General features: G+C 35.6%; 1 protein-coding gene across 4 annotated transcripts in view; it reads left to right on the top strand.

The window, feature by feature from the left end:
- Nucleotides 1–17,411, top strand: part of LOC135197268 (uncharacterized) — a 30,800-nt gene that overhangs the window by 6,476 nt on the left and 6,913 nt on the right. The window contains exons 2-4 of one of the 4 annotated variants that reach the window (XM_064224372.1): nucleotides 9,292–9,509; nucleotides 14,212–14,343; nucleotides 16,043–16,268. In XM_064224372.1, the coding sequence (XP_064080442.1) occupies nucleotides 9,292–9,509; nucleotides 14,212–14,343; nucleotides 16,043–16,268 (576 nt within the window). Of the gene's footprint in view, nucleotides 1–9,291; nucleotides 9,510–14,211; nucleotides 14,359–16,042; nucleotides 16,269–17,411 lie in introns of all 4 variants that reach the window. The other 3 variants (XM_064224374.1, XM_064224371.1, XM_064224373.1) reach the window with 3 other exon arrangements.

The following is a 17,411-nucleotide window of genomic DNA, read 5'->3' as shown; positions in this document are numbered from 1 at the left end:
GTTCAGATAAGCTAAAATTTTGTCTAAAAAGAAAAACTGCTCTTGGAAAATATTTGCTTTAATAGAAATTAAGATGTGTAAACCGTCAGGTGCATCAGAATTCTCTGATGCATTTGAGCCAGTAGGATGTAAATATGTAGGCTCCATGGAGTTTCCTAACCAGAATATTATACATTAACAGTGGTGGCCCCCGTGTTCACGGACTCACGCATTCGCCGATTTCTCTGGACCATATCTACTCATTATTTACAGGAAATTCGCCTATTCACAGTATTTTTCTATGAGAAATATCCACTTTTTTTTTTTTTTTTTTTTTTTTTTTTTTTTTTTTTTTTTTTTTTTTTTCTCCCTCTATAACATGCACTTTTTGTGATAAGACCTTAAAAACAAGGTATGAAAATTTTTTGGGGCGGTTTGTTTGAATCAACAAAATAGGTAGTTATAAGCATTTTTATAGGGGTTCCAGCTAAGGGGGGGCCCCCGGCTTTGATACTGTACATATACAGTACTCAAGATTATAGGCCACTTGGAAATAAAGCGGCTTAATATCTTGTCGAATTTTGAAGGAACGGAAGACTTGGGAAGAAATTTCGTCAGTGCATTAGGACACTTAGACACCTAACAAGGGGAGAGCCCAGTTGTGTTTGGAGGTTTGATAAGAGCCTGTATATATTTTTCAGTCAGCGCTCCCACCACAATGTTTGCTTACCACTTATCACTTTATTGCCTCCTGTGATCTTAATATGGGCCAAGACGGTTGACAGATAATAGCAGAGAATTGTGCATTGAAGCCATCTGGCCTTAAAACAAAGCAGGCATCGGATCAGCTAGGTGTGAGATGTTCAGTTTGACACTGGGTTACCAGATTTAATTAAGGTGGCAACCATGAGGTTCCGTCTCGGAAAAAGCACCCTGGTATGCGCTTTTTCCGAGACGGAATCTCATGGTTGCCCCCTTCGTAAAATCTGGCAATCCAGCACCAAACTGAATGCCTCCTCACACCCAGCTGATTCAATATCTGCTTTGTTTTAAGGCCAGATTGCTTCAATGCACATTTCTCTGCTATTTATATGTTGACTCAAATCAATATCCTGCCCCATATTAAGGTCACACGGGGCCAATAAAGTGATATGTAGTAGGCAAAATTCGCTGTAGGAGTCCTGACCAAAAATGTATACTGCCTCTTATTAAACCTCCAAACAAGTGACTTAGAGGTCTCTCCTTGTTGAATTCTGCAAGATATTAAAGCGGCCTAATATCTTGTTGAGTACTGTACATGAGATTGGTGTGTAGCAAAAATTTCGCTTGTGTAATAGAAACTTCCTTGGTTATGGTTTTTACTGGCTTTTAAGTTTGTATTCTGGGCTACAATTGCTTTAGAACATACTTTGTCTAAACTTGCTTCCCTAAAGGTACCCCTTAGAAGTTTAGGTGTTACACAGAGAGGGGCTGGGTATGAACTACTGGCCTTGGGCCAGCTTAGATGAAGACTGGCATAACCAACATGATAGGCTACCCCAGGCCCAAATCGCAGTTCCTTATGAGTTTGCTTCCCACCTCAGTGATCGCGGGTTTGATTCTTGGCCATTCCATTCAGGAGTGAGAGATGTGCATTTCTGGTGATAGAAGTAGTTCGGAAGTCACGTAAAGCCGTTGGTCCCGTTGCTGAATAATCATTGGTTCCAGGCAATGTAAAAACACCATGCAAACAAATACCTTGATTTTTTAACTAGTTTTTCTAAGAAAATTTTCAAGAAAATTTTTTATAGTTTGTCGAACAACTGCTCGCACTTCAAACTGACTTTATTATGTTTATACTTGTATTTGATGGCCTACTGCATCCTACAAGAAAAACTTTTAACATGGTTTTTTCATTGACAATACAGTATTCCCCCCTTATTTGTGGGATACGCGTACCAGACCCCCTGCAAATAGTTTAAACTTGTATAAATGGTTAAAACTGCCAATTTTGTTAGTTGAAACTTGTGAAAAAGAAAACACAAAATGTTTATACCTGGTTTTTAATAGTTTTATCACAAGTGCATTTTATGAGGAAATTGATTAAAAAAAACAGGAATGTGGAAATTTCTCATAGAAAAATACAGCGAATACTCAAATTTCCTGCGACTAATGGGTAGATATGGTCCATAGAGAAATATGTGAATGTCGAGATCACGAATATGGGGTCTACTATATGTAGTTTAATGATAACTATATTCAACAAAATAAATATAAGAAAGTGGCATTTTAATATAAAATTTAGCATAAAAGATGTACAAAATCGTACGATACCATGGTGACATCACACGCAACTGACTTGGTGACAACGGAGTCAATATGTTGGAGAGAAGAGAAAGCTAAAATATTACTATGTATGTAAAAGCAGTAACAATGCGCATAAAAAAAGGGAATTATCTGATGAAGTATGAAAACGATCAAATGCAGTACTGAAACTGTCTTAATTGAGCCAGTGTTTGGTGTGCCGAGCGAGATGGTATGGTATATACATAATTTTAATTATATTCAACAAAATAGTAAATGAAAGAACAAAACTTTTTCGCTGTAAAATTTTGCAAAAACTATTAACAAAATCTTTTCGTCATTGTGGTGATGCACAGTTAACTTGAGATAGAGAGAGGGAGCGTTTATATTTTTGAGGAATGGTGAATGAATGATTTTAAGTTAGGCGTCATGATGTCGAGAGAAGAAGAGAGTAAAATCTTTACTATAATGTGTGTACTATATGTATGTAAAAGCAGTATCAATTCACATAAGTTACTTCACATGCAAACAATCAAATGCAATACAGTAAGAAAGAAAAAAAAAACTTGCTCGACCCAGTGTCTGGTGCGCTAAGTGAAACGATGGAGAGGAGAGGTTAGATGGAGTCAAAATACCTATCTAGTGGCAGTTGCGGTTTACGATTTTTTACCACTGAAAGTAACTCCACTCCATAGTTAAAACACTGGCGCCACATTCAGCTTTGCGTGCCTTTAATTGTTTAAATAGCTCCCTTTTGAAAATTATTTAATTTCTCTTAACTTTCTTGCATTCAATACTTATTACTTGTTTACAAAATCCTCATGTTTATTCAGTGCCGAGTGACCTCATAGGTCCCAGCTCTTCCTAAATTTTATATTCTCTCTGACATAAATCAAAAGAATTCCAGGTAAATGATGATGTTCATTTACCATGCCCTAATGATTGTTCAATACATGGGAAAATTGTTGGTTAACCCTTAAACGCCAAGCTGGTATTTCCGAAAGTGTCTCCCATATGCCAGCGGAGATTGCGAGTGAGCGCCGAAGCGCATAAATTTTATTTCAAAAAATCACAGCACGCTTAATTTTCAAGATTAAGAGTTCATTTTTGGCTCTTTTTCTTTTCATTGCCTGAAGTTTAGTATGCAACCATCAGAATTGAAAAAAAAAATAATTTATAAATATTGGAATATATAACCGAAAAAAATTTCATATATAATTGTATACAAATCGCGCTGTGAGCAAAACGGTTAAAGCTAAGGAGTTAATTATTTTTTCGTTGTATTGTACACTAAATTGTGATGAATTTGGTATATGACAAACTGTAAAACGATCAAAGCAACACAGAGAAAATATTATCACAATATGATGCATGAATCGTAACCCAGGGACGTTAAAAAAAAAAAAAAAAAAAAAAAAAAAAAAAAAAAAACAAAAAAAAAAAAAAAAAAAAAAAAAAAAAAAAAAAAATTCACCATAATTAAAAATATTCTGCTAGAGACTTCCTGTATGTTGCAAAATGAAGGTAGTAATTGATTGAATATTACTAGACTAAGTGTTATAGCTTAAAATTGCAGTTTTCGACCATTTTGGTCAAGCTAAAGTTGACCGAAGGTCAAATTTTTTCTATTTATCGTTATTTATTTGAAAATATTTCAAAACTGATAAAAGCTACAACCATGGGTGGTGGTGGTTGTGATTTTTTTCTAATTGCGCACATTTTCATATATCGGAAGTTACCACGCGGACGTAAATAAAAAGTTTTTTTTTATAAATTCACCATAAATCGAAATGTTGTGTTAGAGACTTCAAATTTGTTGTGAAATAAAGGTAAATGATTGAATATTACTAGCATGTTGTAGTTTTAGCTTACAATTGCATTTTTTTACCATTTCGGTCGAGTCAAAATTGACCGAAGGTTGAAATTTTGTCACAGTTATTTATATGAAAATATTCCAAAACTGATAAAAGCTACAACCATGGGTTGTTTTTTTTGTTGTATTCTATGTGAAATTGCGCACATTTTCATATGTAAAACCTTATGTAACTGCTAATATAAAATGGTTTAAATGTTATGACAATCTGACGAAAAAATTTCAGATTTTTTCAAAAGTACCGTGCTGACATAGGGGAAAAGTTTTTTTCATAAATTCACCGTAAATTGAAATATTTTGCTAGAGACTTCCAGTTTGTTGCAAAATGAAGGTAAATGATTGGATATTACTAGAATGTAAGAGGTTTATTTTACAATTGCGTTTTTCGACCATTTCGGTCAAGTCAAAGTTGAGCGAAGGTTGATATTTTGGCACTTATCGTTATTTATATGAAAATTTTTCAAAACTGATTAAAACATAAAATTTGCGTACATTTTCATATATAAAACTTATGTAACGGCTAATATAAAACTGTGCAAACAGTATGACAATCTGATGAAAAAAATTTGATTGGGTTGGCAGTTACCGCGCGGACGTAGGAATTTTTTTTTTCTAAAATTCGCCATAAATCAAAATATTGTGCTAGAGACTTCCAATTTGTTGCAAAATGAAGGTAAATGATTGAGTATTACTAGAATGTAAGTTTTAGCTTACAGTTGCGGTTTTTGACCATTTCGGTCGAGTTATATGAAAATATTTCAAAACTGATAAAAGTACAACCATGGGTTATGTTTTTGTTGTATTCTACATGTAATTGTGCACATTTCCACATATAAAACTTTATGTAACTGCTAATATAAAAGTGCAAACATTACGACAATCGGACAAAAAAAAAATTTTGATTTTTTTCGGAAGTTACCTCGCCAACGTAAGGAAATTTTTATTTCATAAAGTACAACCATGGGTTATTTTTTTGTTGTATTCTACATGTAATTGTGCACATTTCCACATATAAAACTTTTATGTAACTGCTAATATAAAACAGTGCAAACATTACGTCAATCAGACAAAAAAAGTTTCTGATTTTTTCGGAAGTTACCGCGCCGACGTAAGGAAAGTTTTTTTTTCATAAATTCACCACGTCTAAATATTGTGCTAGAGACTTCCAATTTGTTGTAAAATGAAGGAAAATGATTGAATATTACTTGAATATAAGAGTTTTAGCTTACATTGCGTCTTTCTACCATTTCGGTAGTCAAAATTGACCGAAGGTGAAAATTTTGGCACTTACCGTTATTTATATGAATATATTCCAAAACTGAGAAAAGCTACAACCATGGGTTATTTTTTTTTTTATTCTACATGAAATTGCACACATTTTTATATAAAACTATGTAATGGCTAGTATAAAATGGTGCAAAAATTATGTCGGAAGTGACTAAGTAATTTCTGAGATGTGTCGCTGATTCTTTTTAGTGCGAGAAGACAGAAATTCGCGCTTGCGCAACGATTGTAAACAAAAACAGCAGTTTGATCCGTGAACTCCCAGCATCCCTCAAGGTGCGTGATTCAAAAGTTTTTGCCAAGTAGGCCTATAACTATTTTTCCATGAATTTTTAAAACCGTTTTTGCGTCGACGTTTCGTGCATCAATTCGGCACCCAGCAGACAATTTTTGACGACGTTTAATACATCCAATGGGCGTTTAAGGGTTAAGTAGTCAAATTACCACAGGACTTTGTCTTGTAACTTTCCTGGTCTGCCCAGCAGTTAGTATTTTGAATGTGCTGTAAAATTGTCATCAATTCCTATGTAGATTTTAGTTTAGAAAGCAAAAGGGTGTGAATTTGTAAAGCAGAGAGATGTGAAGGAGAACAGACTGTCACAATTATGAAAGTTGCAGAGATGTATGGTTTAGCTGTTAGAAAACTCGAGGTGGTTTGTCCAAGTGAAGTTACGATTACGGAACACTGGTAGGAATACTAGAGTTTCATTGGAGAATCTTTTTGTTGGAGGTGTGTGACAAGTGGGAAATTGGACGGGAAGTGTATGAGAGATAAACTGTTGCCAGAATTTAGTGTTTTAATGTAAACCATGTTACAGGAAATGTTGCATAATAACGTAGATGATGAGATATCCAGTGCGATACTTTCATATCCTGGCATTTTTGTGACTTGAGTTTCGGTAATATGCTCTACTGTTTGCTTTTAACTATGTACGAAACCAGTTTCAACAGCATACCTCATGTGCTGAGGCAACATTTCTGGTATCAGCCATAGATTAAAACAGGGAATCTCATATTGTAACATTCTTCAGTTTGTACTCGACAGTGATGACATTACAGAAAGGTAGCTTATGAGATCACTCAACTATTTTCTTATGTATAGAATACCTTTGATAAGCTGTGGTTTTTAAAGTTGCATCACTTTGCAGCTGGCTTGCTGAGTCAGTAGACTGGAGTGCTTTCATTGTGGCTGATGATGTTGAAGTTTTGAACTAGTTTACCTGCCCTGTGAACTCAAATCCAGAATGGGGTTTAATTTGCCCATCGTAGTATCGCCTAGACTGTGTCCAGGTGATAGTACGTACTACGATGGGCAAATACAAAATACTTTTTCTCTGGATGCTAAAATACAACTAAAATTACATTAAAATTGTATTTAAATACAATTCAAATACAAATACAATTGTATTTGATCCACCCCTGCTAGACACAGCAAGCCCAAAGGGCCTACAGCTTTGTATGGTTTTCATCAGTGGTAAATTCAAAGGGAGGGCCAATTCCTTTCATTCTCATTTGTTCTCGAGTTTATGGCAATAATACAGATCCCATCAGTTCCTGGCAAGTGATACTTTTTCAGTCTCCTACCTTTGAGACTTGTACTTTGAGACTAGGTTTTGTCCCAGTAGGCACAAGGAAGAAAAGGTATCTTAAGAACACTTTCTTCTTGGCTCTCAGAAATAATAATAAAGTTGGGTGTTCAAATTCTTGCAATGGCTGAGAGTCAGTGTGGCCATTGCTCCATCTGTAGTGTTCAGGGGGAACTTCATATCTTATTTACTGGGGACCAGGGTTTGGTGTTAACCAAAACATTTTAGCCTACTTGTCCACATGTATGGTCTTAAAATTGTGGCTCTGCTAAGACATAATCACACCTTAGGTTTATGATGGCGAAAGTTGAAATGTCAAAGATGAAGTCACGACTACTAACAGCAGACTGAGATTGAAAGTTCTGTTACGTAACTACTGCACCTTCATCTTTCTGATATTTTAACTTTTTGCCATTATAAACCTAAGGTGTGATTGTCTTAGCAGAGCCACAATTTTAAAATCATAGATGTGGACAAGTAAGCTAAAATGTTTTGGTTAACACCAAACCCTGGTCCCCAGTACATAAGATATGAAGTTCCCCCTGAACACTACAATGGAGCAATGGCCATCCCGAGAATCTGAACACCCTACTTGATTATTTCTGAAAACCAAGAGGCAAGTGTTCTTAGATGCCTTTTCCTTGTGCCTACTCCTACCGGGGCAAAACTTAGTCTTAAATTACAAATCTCAAAGGAAGGAGACTGAAAAAAATCACTTGTCAGGAACTGATGGGTTCCGTATTATTGCCCATAAACTCTCTGAGCAAGGAAAGATGGTAGTTAACTATACTCTATTTTTTTTCATCTGTCCATCGGCCTGTGGTGTTTTTGTATGGTAACACTGCGTCCCGGGCTTTAGATAGTTACATTCAGCTTACATTCAACGATTATAATAATATCCTATTTCGAATATTAACGGTGTAATTCGCATACAGTAAATTATTAAAACACTTTTCAGTTGCAAATGTACACCCAAATATCCTTTTATTTAACCTAACACTTTCACACAGCGTAACTATTTACCGGGACGCAGTCTTGCCATACACAAACACCATAGGCAGATGGACAGATGAAAAAAAACAGAGTATATGTTGCCGTCAAGCTTCAATAGGGAGACTAGTTTTAATTTAATCCCGCAGAGGTTGGCACAGACCAGAATTGGGATAGGCATTTTTGTCAAATATTTGCGTAGGTGGTGGAGGGTAATGGAAGAATAAGACTAGGTATGATACAAAATGTATATATTGTACCTTTTTTTTTTTTATAGAGAATGGGTGCTATTCTCTTATTAACATGTGTTTTCTCTGAAGAGAATCTCTAGTAAAGTTAAAGGGAAAATTATTGCTATTCGCCTAGAGTGGGAGACCAAATCCAGGTTGGTGAAGGGCTTTGAAACATGTGGTGCCGTACTAAATATTGTGTTACATAAAGTTACTGTTAACTTGATGCCTAGGAACTTTTAGAAGTGAAGTATTTTGCCAGCGGAAGTCTGTTATTGTTATACCCATGCTAAAGCCGATATTATTGAGGAAACTTAATTTCATCATCTGCCAGACTGTATCTGGTAGAGATTTAAGGGTATAAGAATGTTATAGTTTACTTACAATGTAGCATACTTTCAATGTTTTACTCAAGTAGAAAGTTGTGTGGAATGATTTAAAGTATAAAGGGTACTGTAGGCATTACTGTTTATCCTTTTTTCGCTTTCTCTGTTCCCACTTCTTTCTTGCTTATTGCTCTCCAACATTCGAACACTTTTTATAGAAACTGGATGATGAAAATAGTCCAGTGCTTGTCTTTATAGCCAGATTTTATAAATGCAGGCAGTCCCCGGGTTACGACAGGTTCCGTTCTTGAGGCGTTGTAAGCCGGAACATCGTCAAAAATCCTAAGAAAACCTTACTTTTAATGCTTTGGATGCATTGAAAACTATGTAAACTGCATTCTTATGGCATTTTTCATATAAAAAAAAAAAACTTCAAATATTGATTATTTTGCATTTTTGGTGTCATATTTCATCTGCCAGGTGAGCGTTGTAGGCGTCGTAACCCTGGAACATGCTTTGTAAGCCTGGAAATAATGTCTGATGAATATAATTGAAAAGCGTCGTAACCTCGGAACGTCGTAAGTCGAGACCGTCGAAACCCGGGGACTGCCTGTACTACTATAAATTTTGGGAATTGAAATATATATAAAAAAGGGAAAGTCAATTGTTTATTTTTGCAGCTGTATTTCAGTCAAAAAAAATTTTTGTTGTAACCATCTTTTCTTTACATACATTTTCAGAAATCCTAAAAGGTGCCGATCTCGACACACTTTCAGCAAAGAAAGTACGACAGCAGTTGGAACAAAAACTAGGTGTTGATCTCTCCAGTAGGAAGAAGGACATTGACAAAATAATAATGGCTGATGTTGAGCAAGCTAACTCCCACTCTGAAGAAGAAGTCTCAGAGACCGAGGTAACCAAGGGCAAGAATGACTCAGACTCAGAGGCTGAGCCTGAGGTAAGATATGGGAAGTTGGGTGATCTTGGAAACTCTCGGAAGGCAATGGACCCCAGAGAAATCTTGTACAGTATTAAATGGCTTTTTATCTATTTTTGTGTCATTTTCATGAAGGGTTGTAGGTATTTTGATATGTTGTAAATAAGTTATTGAAATGTAATCCTTCATTTTTTCAAAATCTTAATTATTTCATGGTGTACTTTTTTAGTATGGGATATTGGTTACTTTGGTCCCCCTTTTTTTTTTTTTTTTTTTTTACAAGGGCAAGGGATATTAAGGGTCAAAATAGCCCAATTTTGGTGAAGTAATGTAAAAGGCAATTTTTCTTCTACATGTACATAATTCTTTTTGGACCTGGTGTATCTGAGAGTTTCCACGATCAAGAGTTGGGAAAGGGTCGACGTCTCTCTTGTTTATTTTGTGGTGTGTGCTATCTCTGTTCCTACTTTTAGGCTTTTCTTGTGGTGGGAGATTTAAAGCTTGAAACACTATAGATCTTGTAGTTATATAATCAAATTTCAGTTGGTTGGTTCAGGTAACTATGGTATTTTTTTAAACTTTAAATCTGGTTTTAAAATTTTGACATGTCAGATACAGATTTTTTTTGGGGGGTTGGGGGGGTTATTAATGTAGTAATGTAATGGGTTACAAGGATAGGTTGTAATTTACCAGGATAGATGTTGAAATTACAAATAGAAACAACATTTTTGTGGCGTAATATTTAGGATACGTAGTATTGGGAATGGACAGAGATTTTAGGTCTGTTGTAAGAGAGACACCCACATATGCCAACTTGAACGCTGTCCCAACTGCCCATACTTCTGGTCGCCGCTCAGGTCCTCGTGGGTCTGTAATCGGTTGGATGGATTAATCCTGCATGGGATGAGTTGGAGTGAAGAAAGGTTTGAAATACTAAAGGTCTTGCTTCAGTGCCCCAAGGTTCATCTTTTATGTCATTAATCTTGTCCATCACCAAGAACTTCATGCATCATGTGTTTTTATTTTATTTTTTGTTTGGTTTGTGAAGGATTTTTGTGTTTCAAGCCTTTTATATAGTTAAAAAAAAAAGCATGTTTAAGATATTAATTTTGTTCTGTAAAGCTTAGTATAATTTGCACATGCAGATTTGTTTTTTATTTTTATTTTTTCAAACTTTGAGTTGAAGGTGAATTTAACATTAGTGGGTATTGGTAGGTTGGTTTGCAGTAAGCAGTTCTTTTGAAAAGTAGTAAACAAATGACAAAATTTTAACTGGTTTTATCTTTTTTGTGGTTGACTTTTTATACTGTAGATTATATTACCATAGTTAAAACAATGTTAAATCACATTGGGCAACCATTGGAAGATTGTACATTTTCTCGTATAATTGTAATTGAGTGTGTACATAGTAGTAGTATTTGGCCCTGGGCTTCCCAACAATTAGTAAAAGAAGTAATTTATTGGATGAAACTTTTTATTGTCAATCTGAATTTTTTTGTAACTCAGTATAAAGGGAAACTTGCTAGCTGCTTGATTTTTGTGACCGTCCAAAGTACAGAATCTGTTTTGCTTTTGCTTGCCAGGCTTTAGGGTAACAGCAATCAATAGTTTCTGGAATGACATTAAATAGGGGTGATTTCAAGTATAGTTTTAAGTTTTTAGCAGAATTAACAATTATTTTATATGACTTAGATAACCATGCCATGTGGCATTTTTGGGTAGAAGAAAAAACCAGCATGGTCATGATAATGGGTCCAGGAATTGCCCAACAGCTCTGCACTTAATAATAATTATAGTAAATTACTTAGGTTGTAGCATATTTCCATTAGTTGTAGTTCAGACTGCTGAAAATGCATGTATTTTATTTATTTGCAAGTCATTAATTTTAAACCAGTGTTGTTTTTTAATCTGATTTTGCATTTCTACTAAATTAAGCTTCTTAAAATTTCAGTTGTTCAGTATTTTGTAACAGGTGCTTGTTTAGCATTTTTGGTAGGAGATGGTATACATAAATGAAAAATATTAATCCATTTGTATGTGTATTCATTCAGTCTGGCTTTATGTGATGTTCAAACCCAGAAAATTTTTTATCTACAAGACATGGCGAGGTTTGGTCTGATCAGCATTCCGTGGTATTTGGAAAGGTTCATGACTATGGTACAAGACCTCTGTAAATGTTTGTATTAACAGAAATCCATTTACAATAGTAATCTAGACATTGCGGAATAAATCTTTTGTGAGATTTAATTATTAGCCAAGAATTGGATACACTTCAATTTGTTACTTGAAGGTAAACCACCATTTAGTAGTCACTGCTGCTTTTGTGACTGACAGTTCCTCATCCCTTGTCATCACATGTCCATATCTTCTTAATCTTATCTATATTTATTCTCCAGCCTTTGGAGGTTACGTTTTGACTGGTTCCTCATTTGATTAAATTTTTCCACCATACTCCAGCCGTGATATGAACATTCTATTGTTACGCCTTTTCAGAATCTCTTGTCTTTCTTGCCGTATTCCATGTTTTGCAGCTTGCAGCACAGGTCTGTGTATATATTTAAAAAATATCAGAATCTTGTGTTAACTATTGATCTCTTAAGTAGGAAATGAAAACTATGGATGTCATCACCAAGGCAGGTTTTCCTAATGATCGTGTGTTAAGGTATACGAGTGAAACTGAACAACCTTGCTTGGAATTCTTATCATGGTATCTGTTACCATCTTATTTTTGTTGGATGCTAATTATGTGAGTGTATTTGCTAATGTGATACAAAAACAAGTTCTTAACCATTAAGAGCCAGGCTGAAGTAAACATGCAGTACCCCAAAGGCTGGGGAAACTGAGGTTGGCTAATTTAAGAAACATTAACGGAAAGGGGAAGATATGCAAATGCACATTAAGAAAAAAAGAAAAATTAAAAACCTACCATCCTTGAGAAGTTGAAAGTCTACTTATAACCCCTTGTGGTTACAAGACAATCTTAAATTTTCTAATAATTTATTTCTAAAACTGAATAAAACTCACGCTATCAAAACCGATAAAAACTAAATTCAGTTACAAATTCTGAGTATATTTGTTGTAAAATATTTGTGTAAATTTACTGAGTGAAGTTGCAGTAACTTCTTTTGGGATTGTATATGCTTTTTCTAAAAATAAATTTGCCATTATAACTGATATTCTATCATAAAAGATGAAACTAAAACCAACAGCTACCCTTGGGTATATTTGAGTTAATAAATAAAGAAGGCGTCATGGGAGGCAGAGAAACAACGTGCACCTCTTTTAAGTCTGATCACAACCAACTCCTGAACCACCCACAGTCGTCGTGATCTGAGCTAGTCTGTTGCCCAATGGGCAATAGAAGTAGTAAAGGAACTTCTTTCTGCCTGATTCTTCAATATCGATGACGCTTAATATTGATGCTCGCCATGATGGTTAGCTATTGCTTATACTGTTACACATTAATTTTTCACTTAGTCAGCCTATTAGGCTAAGGAATTTTGGTTCAAATTCTGTAATAATTATAGCATAACCGGAATTGTTGTTGCAAAAGTTAGGTTTTCTTGGAAGGTTGCAGGTACAAGCAATCAAACTACTTGAATATTTTTGGGATGAATATTTAGCTGGTAAGTTGACGATGCATTGTACCTCCTACAATGATGGGGTTCCTGGTTAATTTGTTAAGGACTACAGAATTTTTTTTTTATCAATGTACAAGGAAGAAAATTGCCGATGCATAATTTTACTGTGTTGTCGTAACCCATACTATATAGCTGAAAGAATTTCACCGAAAATTTTGAATGGAGGTAGACGTGGTGAAATGTTAATGCAGACCATCCCTCTGTTGCATGTGTGCTCTTGTTGTCGTAACTATCTAGTTGAAGGGATTTATATACATTTGTGCATGATGATCTATTTTACATCAGTGCCAATGTGACAAAGGTTGATTGTCTGTCGGTTTATGACTATTAATGTGTCTGTCACCAGACATCACAACTCTTCCACAGCTGAAATTATTTGTCAAATGAGGTACAAAGACTTGGCATTAATTAAGGACTTTTGTCTTTTGTCATGCATTCTTCAGGTTTCTCTTTTTCAGTCTTCAGGTTTCCAGCTGGTGCGAGATTTAACCTGTTGTGAAGACAGAGGGTTTGTTAGCTCTGAAAAATACAAATTTATTAAAAATTTGTCTTTTCCAACTAACTACCTCATCCTCTTAGTTTAAAGAAAATTTTTCCAAAACACCCTTCAGTTCAATGTTATTTTTTCTTGGATTTAGTCTAGGGTTAAAGCTTCGTGCATTTCAACTTGGCCATACCCTTAACCATTATTTTCGGGTGGTTATTTAGATGAACTGGGATCAAGACGATGGAAAGTAGCTTGATAAACCACTATATATGGTACCCCAGATCAACAGGTATTTTCTTGACTTGGTGTACATCCACACCCATATCCAGAGTTTCTTAGTATGGTGCTGTACACAATCTCTTGAATTATTATTATTAATAATGGAATTGAAGCTGTGATGCAGGAAATGCCATTTGTTAGTAAAAAAAAAAATCTCAAAGAACTACTGCGCTCTTGTGATCTGACATGGCACTGTGGTTTGTTTTTGTATATTTTCTCAACTAGGATGAAAGTTATGTGATTGAAGAGATGTCTGGAACAGTTGGATTTTGTTATTTTCATTGATAGTTGCTAATGTGTTATATTATTATTATAGCAGAAGGTTGGTGATGATGATGATGATGATTATGAGCCTGGGGCAAAGAAAGTGAAGAAGCCCAAGGCTAAGAAAAGGAAAGCCTCTGATGACGAAGACGATTCCGATGAAGAGTGGGGAAAGAAGAAGAAGGTACTTGCAGCTGAAGTGCGCAGGAGACTATTTATGTATTGCCTTTGATCTTATTCTGCTTATTTGATCGTTAGCTCATATTTTGCAAGGGTAAATGGGGTTATGGAATCTTCATTTTCTTATGAAATAATAAAATTAGTTGCTTTTTCTAATAAAATAATAAATTTAGATGTATTATGTTTTTTTATTTTTTTATGAAGGATCCATTTGCTAATTGAGTGGGTTTGTAAAATATGTAGTTTGCTGATCCTAATGAGCAGTTGAGGGAGGCGCTATATGTTGTAAAGTGAAATATGTAGATAGTTGAAATATGAATACAAATGAGATATGCATGTTAAAAATGATATATGCATGTTGAAAATATGATATACCAAATGAGCATTTATACAGGTGTGGCAACATAACTTCTTTTTTTTATATAATGCGTGGCAATCTGGCTGTAGAAGTAGTAGCGGGGTGGGCGTGGGTTAATTTGACAGGGCCGTTCTAAAAGTTTTCTTGGAAATACAGTCAGTCGCTGTCATGCGTTGGAGTAGTGAGGAGCGTGCGTTTGCTGTCGAAGCCTACTTTTCGAATCGAGTCTGTGGTTGCAACCCAGCGCGCCTTTCGAAATTGTTTCAATGTAGCCCCGAGAGGCCCTGTTTCGGACCGGAAATCAATTTTTACTACATGGGTCACTACGTTCAGGCAAACCGGGAGTACGACACATCAAAGAACTGGAGTACCTCGGCCCATCAGAATACCTGAGAACATTGAGGCAGTGAGAGCTTCAATCCTGCAATCCCCATGACGTTCTGTGCGCAAACATGCCTCTGCACTTGCACTTTCCGATCGTTCAGTGAGGCGAATACTTCATTATGACCTTAATTACCATCCTTACAAGATGGCGATTGTGCAGGAACTCTCCGTACGTGATTTCACTTCATGAAGGAACACGTGAGGCACTTCTCGAAAACGTTCTTGAAGACGCTATTGTTTACTTAGTGATGAAGCACATTTTCATTTGACTGGATGCGTTAACAAACAAAACTTGTGCTACTTGGCTGACACCAATCCCCGTGAATTGCATGAAAGACCTTTGCATTCACCTAAAGTCACAGTGTGGTATGCAGTTTCCTCCACTGGAATTGTTGGTCCTTGGTTTTTTGAAGAAAAACAGGTCACAGTGACAGTGAATTCAGACCGGTATGTAAACATGTTTTAGGTTTTTTTTCCCCACGAATTGAAGAATTGGACCTATGCGATATTTGGTTTCAATAGGACAGAGTAACGGCTCACACTTCAAGGGCATCGATGGCTGTTTTGAGGGAACACTGTCTGGAGTGGCCAGCCCGTTCCCCTAATTTGTCCCCTTGTGATTTTTATATGTGGCTATATTTGAAATCCCGTGTTTATGTCAACTGCCCAAGAAGCCTACCAGACTTGAAGGCCAACATCCGAGAAGAAATTATCATTAGGAAACAAAACTAAAACCTTTCTGATTTATACATCTTGTTTTATTGACTTTTGGATAAAGGAAGTTATGTTGCCGCACCCTGTATTTATAACTTGTGATTTGTGTGATACTGATTATATACTGTACCATTTGTTTAATTATCATTATTTAAAAAATATTGGCTTTTCAAGTAAAATTCAGTCAAGAGTAGGGAAGAAAATAATTTTCCTTCAAAAGATGATTAACATTTAATTTGTGATGCAGTCGCCAAAGAAGGCTGCTGGCGGAGGCGGTGGAGGACGTGGGAAAGCTTCAGCTTTCACAAAGTCTTTCAAGCTTTCTGATGAGCTGGCAGCTGTTGTGGGCGCAGATGTGATGCCCCGCCATGAAGTGGTTAAAAAGCTGTGGGCTGTCATCAAAGAACGCAACCTGCAAGATCCAGGCAATAAGCAGTTTGCCATTTGTGACGACCAGCTCTTCAAAGTGATTGGTAAGGAACTGACATGTCTTGTTGCTCTATTTTTTTAATTTTTGAGATGTTCACTTTTATATAAAATCTCTAAGTTTTTCATGCATTGAATATAGTATCCATATATCATTTAGCTTATGAATCCCAAGTAAACTAAATGCATTATAAAGTAATTTTAAATGTTTGGAAGTGATAGCCAGATCTTCCTAGAAGGAGGGTACTCTGCCCAGATGCAAGTCTAATTGTAAGCATAAAATTTTGAGTATTTAAATTGAAAAACAAACTCACTCATGTCGGAACATAAACATCATGATAGGCTCAATTTCCTTCCACAGATATGATTTGCTGTAACATTAACAAATCTCAGATTGTATTACCTAACATAGGTAGTCTATTTTGCTGTAAGGTGGGCTGCAATCCATGATGCATTAAGAATATTGAAGTTTAACCCTAACTGTCAAGTTTTGTCCCTTTTAAGTCATTCTAGAAGAGAGTTAAACCATGAAGAGTTGTCCCAAAAATATTTTGTCCTGCAGGTCGTACGTCTTTCACATTCTTGAATTTGCCATAGATTGGAACTTGCTGGATTCCCTTTTTAAAATAGCCACTTGAAAGCAAATGCAGACTACCCCACTAAGGCTAATAGAGCAAGTAAATTTTGCTATCTCTGGTATAATAGTGGGTTAAATTAAAGTGTAAGATTGTGTAATGTTTTGTCCCTGATGAAACATAAGGAATCTTTGTACAGTGGATTTTAGTTTAATAATAGCAGTGAGCATGTAGGTTAACACAACAGTCTGCTTCAGATGAGATCCCTGATGCATTCTTCACGTTTTTCACTAATTTCTGATAACACATTCTGTGGACAAACCCAGTACATAGGTGTTCCACTTGGCACCACCTGGATTACACCAGAGGAATATGATACCCTCTTGGAATGTGTCAAACAATGAAAGCATATGTCATTGAGGGCATAGTTATGTTTTGTAACCAAGTGGCCCTTGCATACATGTTACTATTGGCGGATTTAATTCTGTTAGGACGTACCCATGCCATACAAATTGTTTCTGTAATTTTAATTGATATGAAAGTTACTTCTGTTTAATATTACAGTGCACATTAATTATTTTATATTAAATAGATGAAACTTATTCATTTTCTCAT

The sequence above is a fragment of the Macrobrachium nipponense genome, chromosome 18, assembly GCF_015104395.2.
Source record: "Macrobrachium nipponense isolate FS-2020 chromosome 18, ASM1510439v2, whole genome shotgun sequence".
Lineage (NCBI taxonomy): Eukaryota > Metazoa > Arthropoda > Malacostraca > Decapoda > Palaemonidae > Macrobrachium > Macrobrachium nipponense.
Note: the sequence above shows the minus strand (reverse complement) of the source record. Positions and strands in the feature narration are given on the sequence as shown.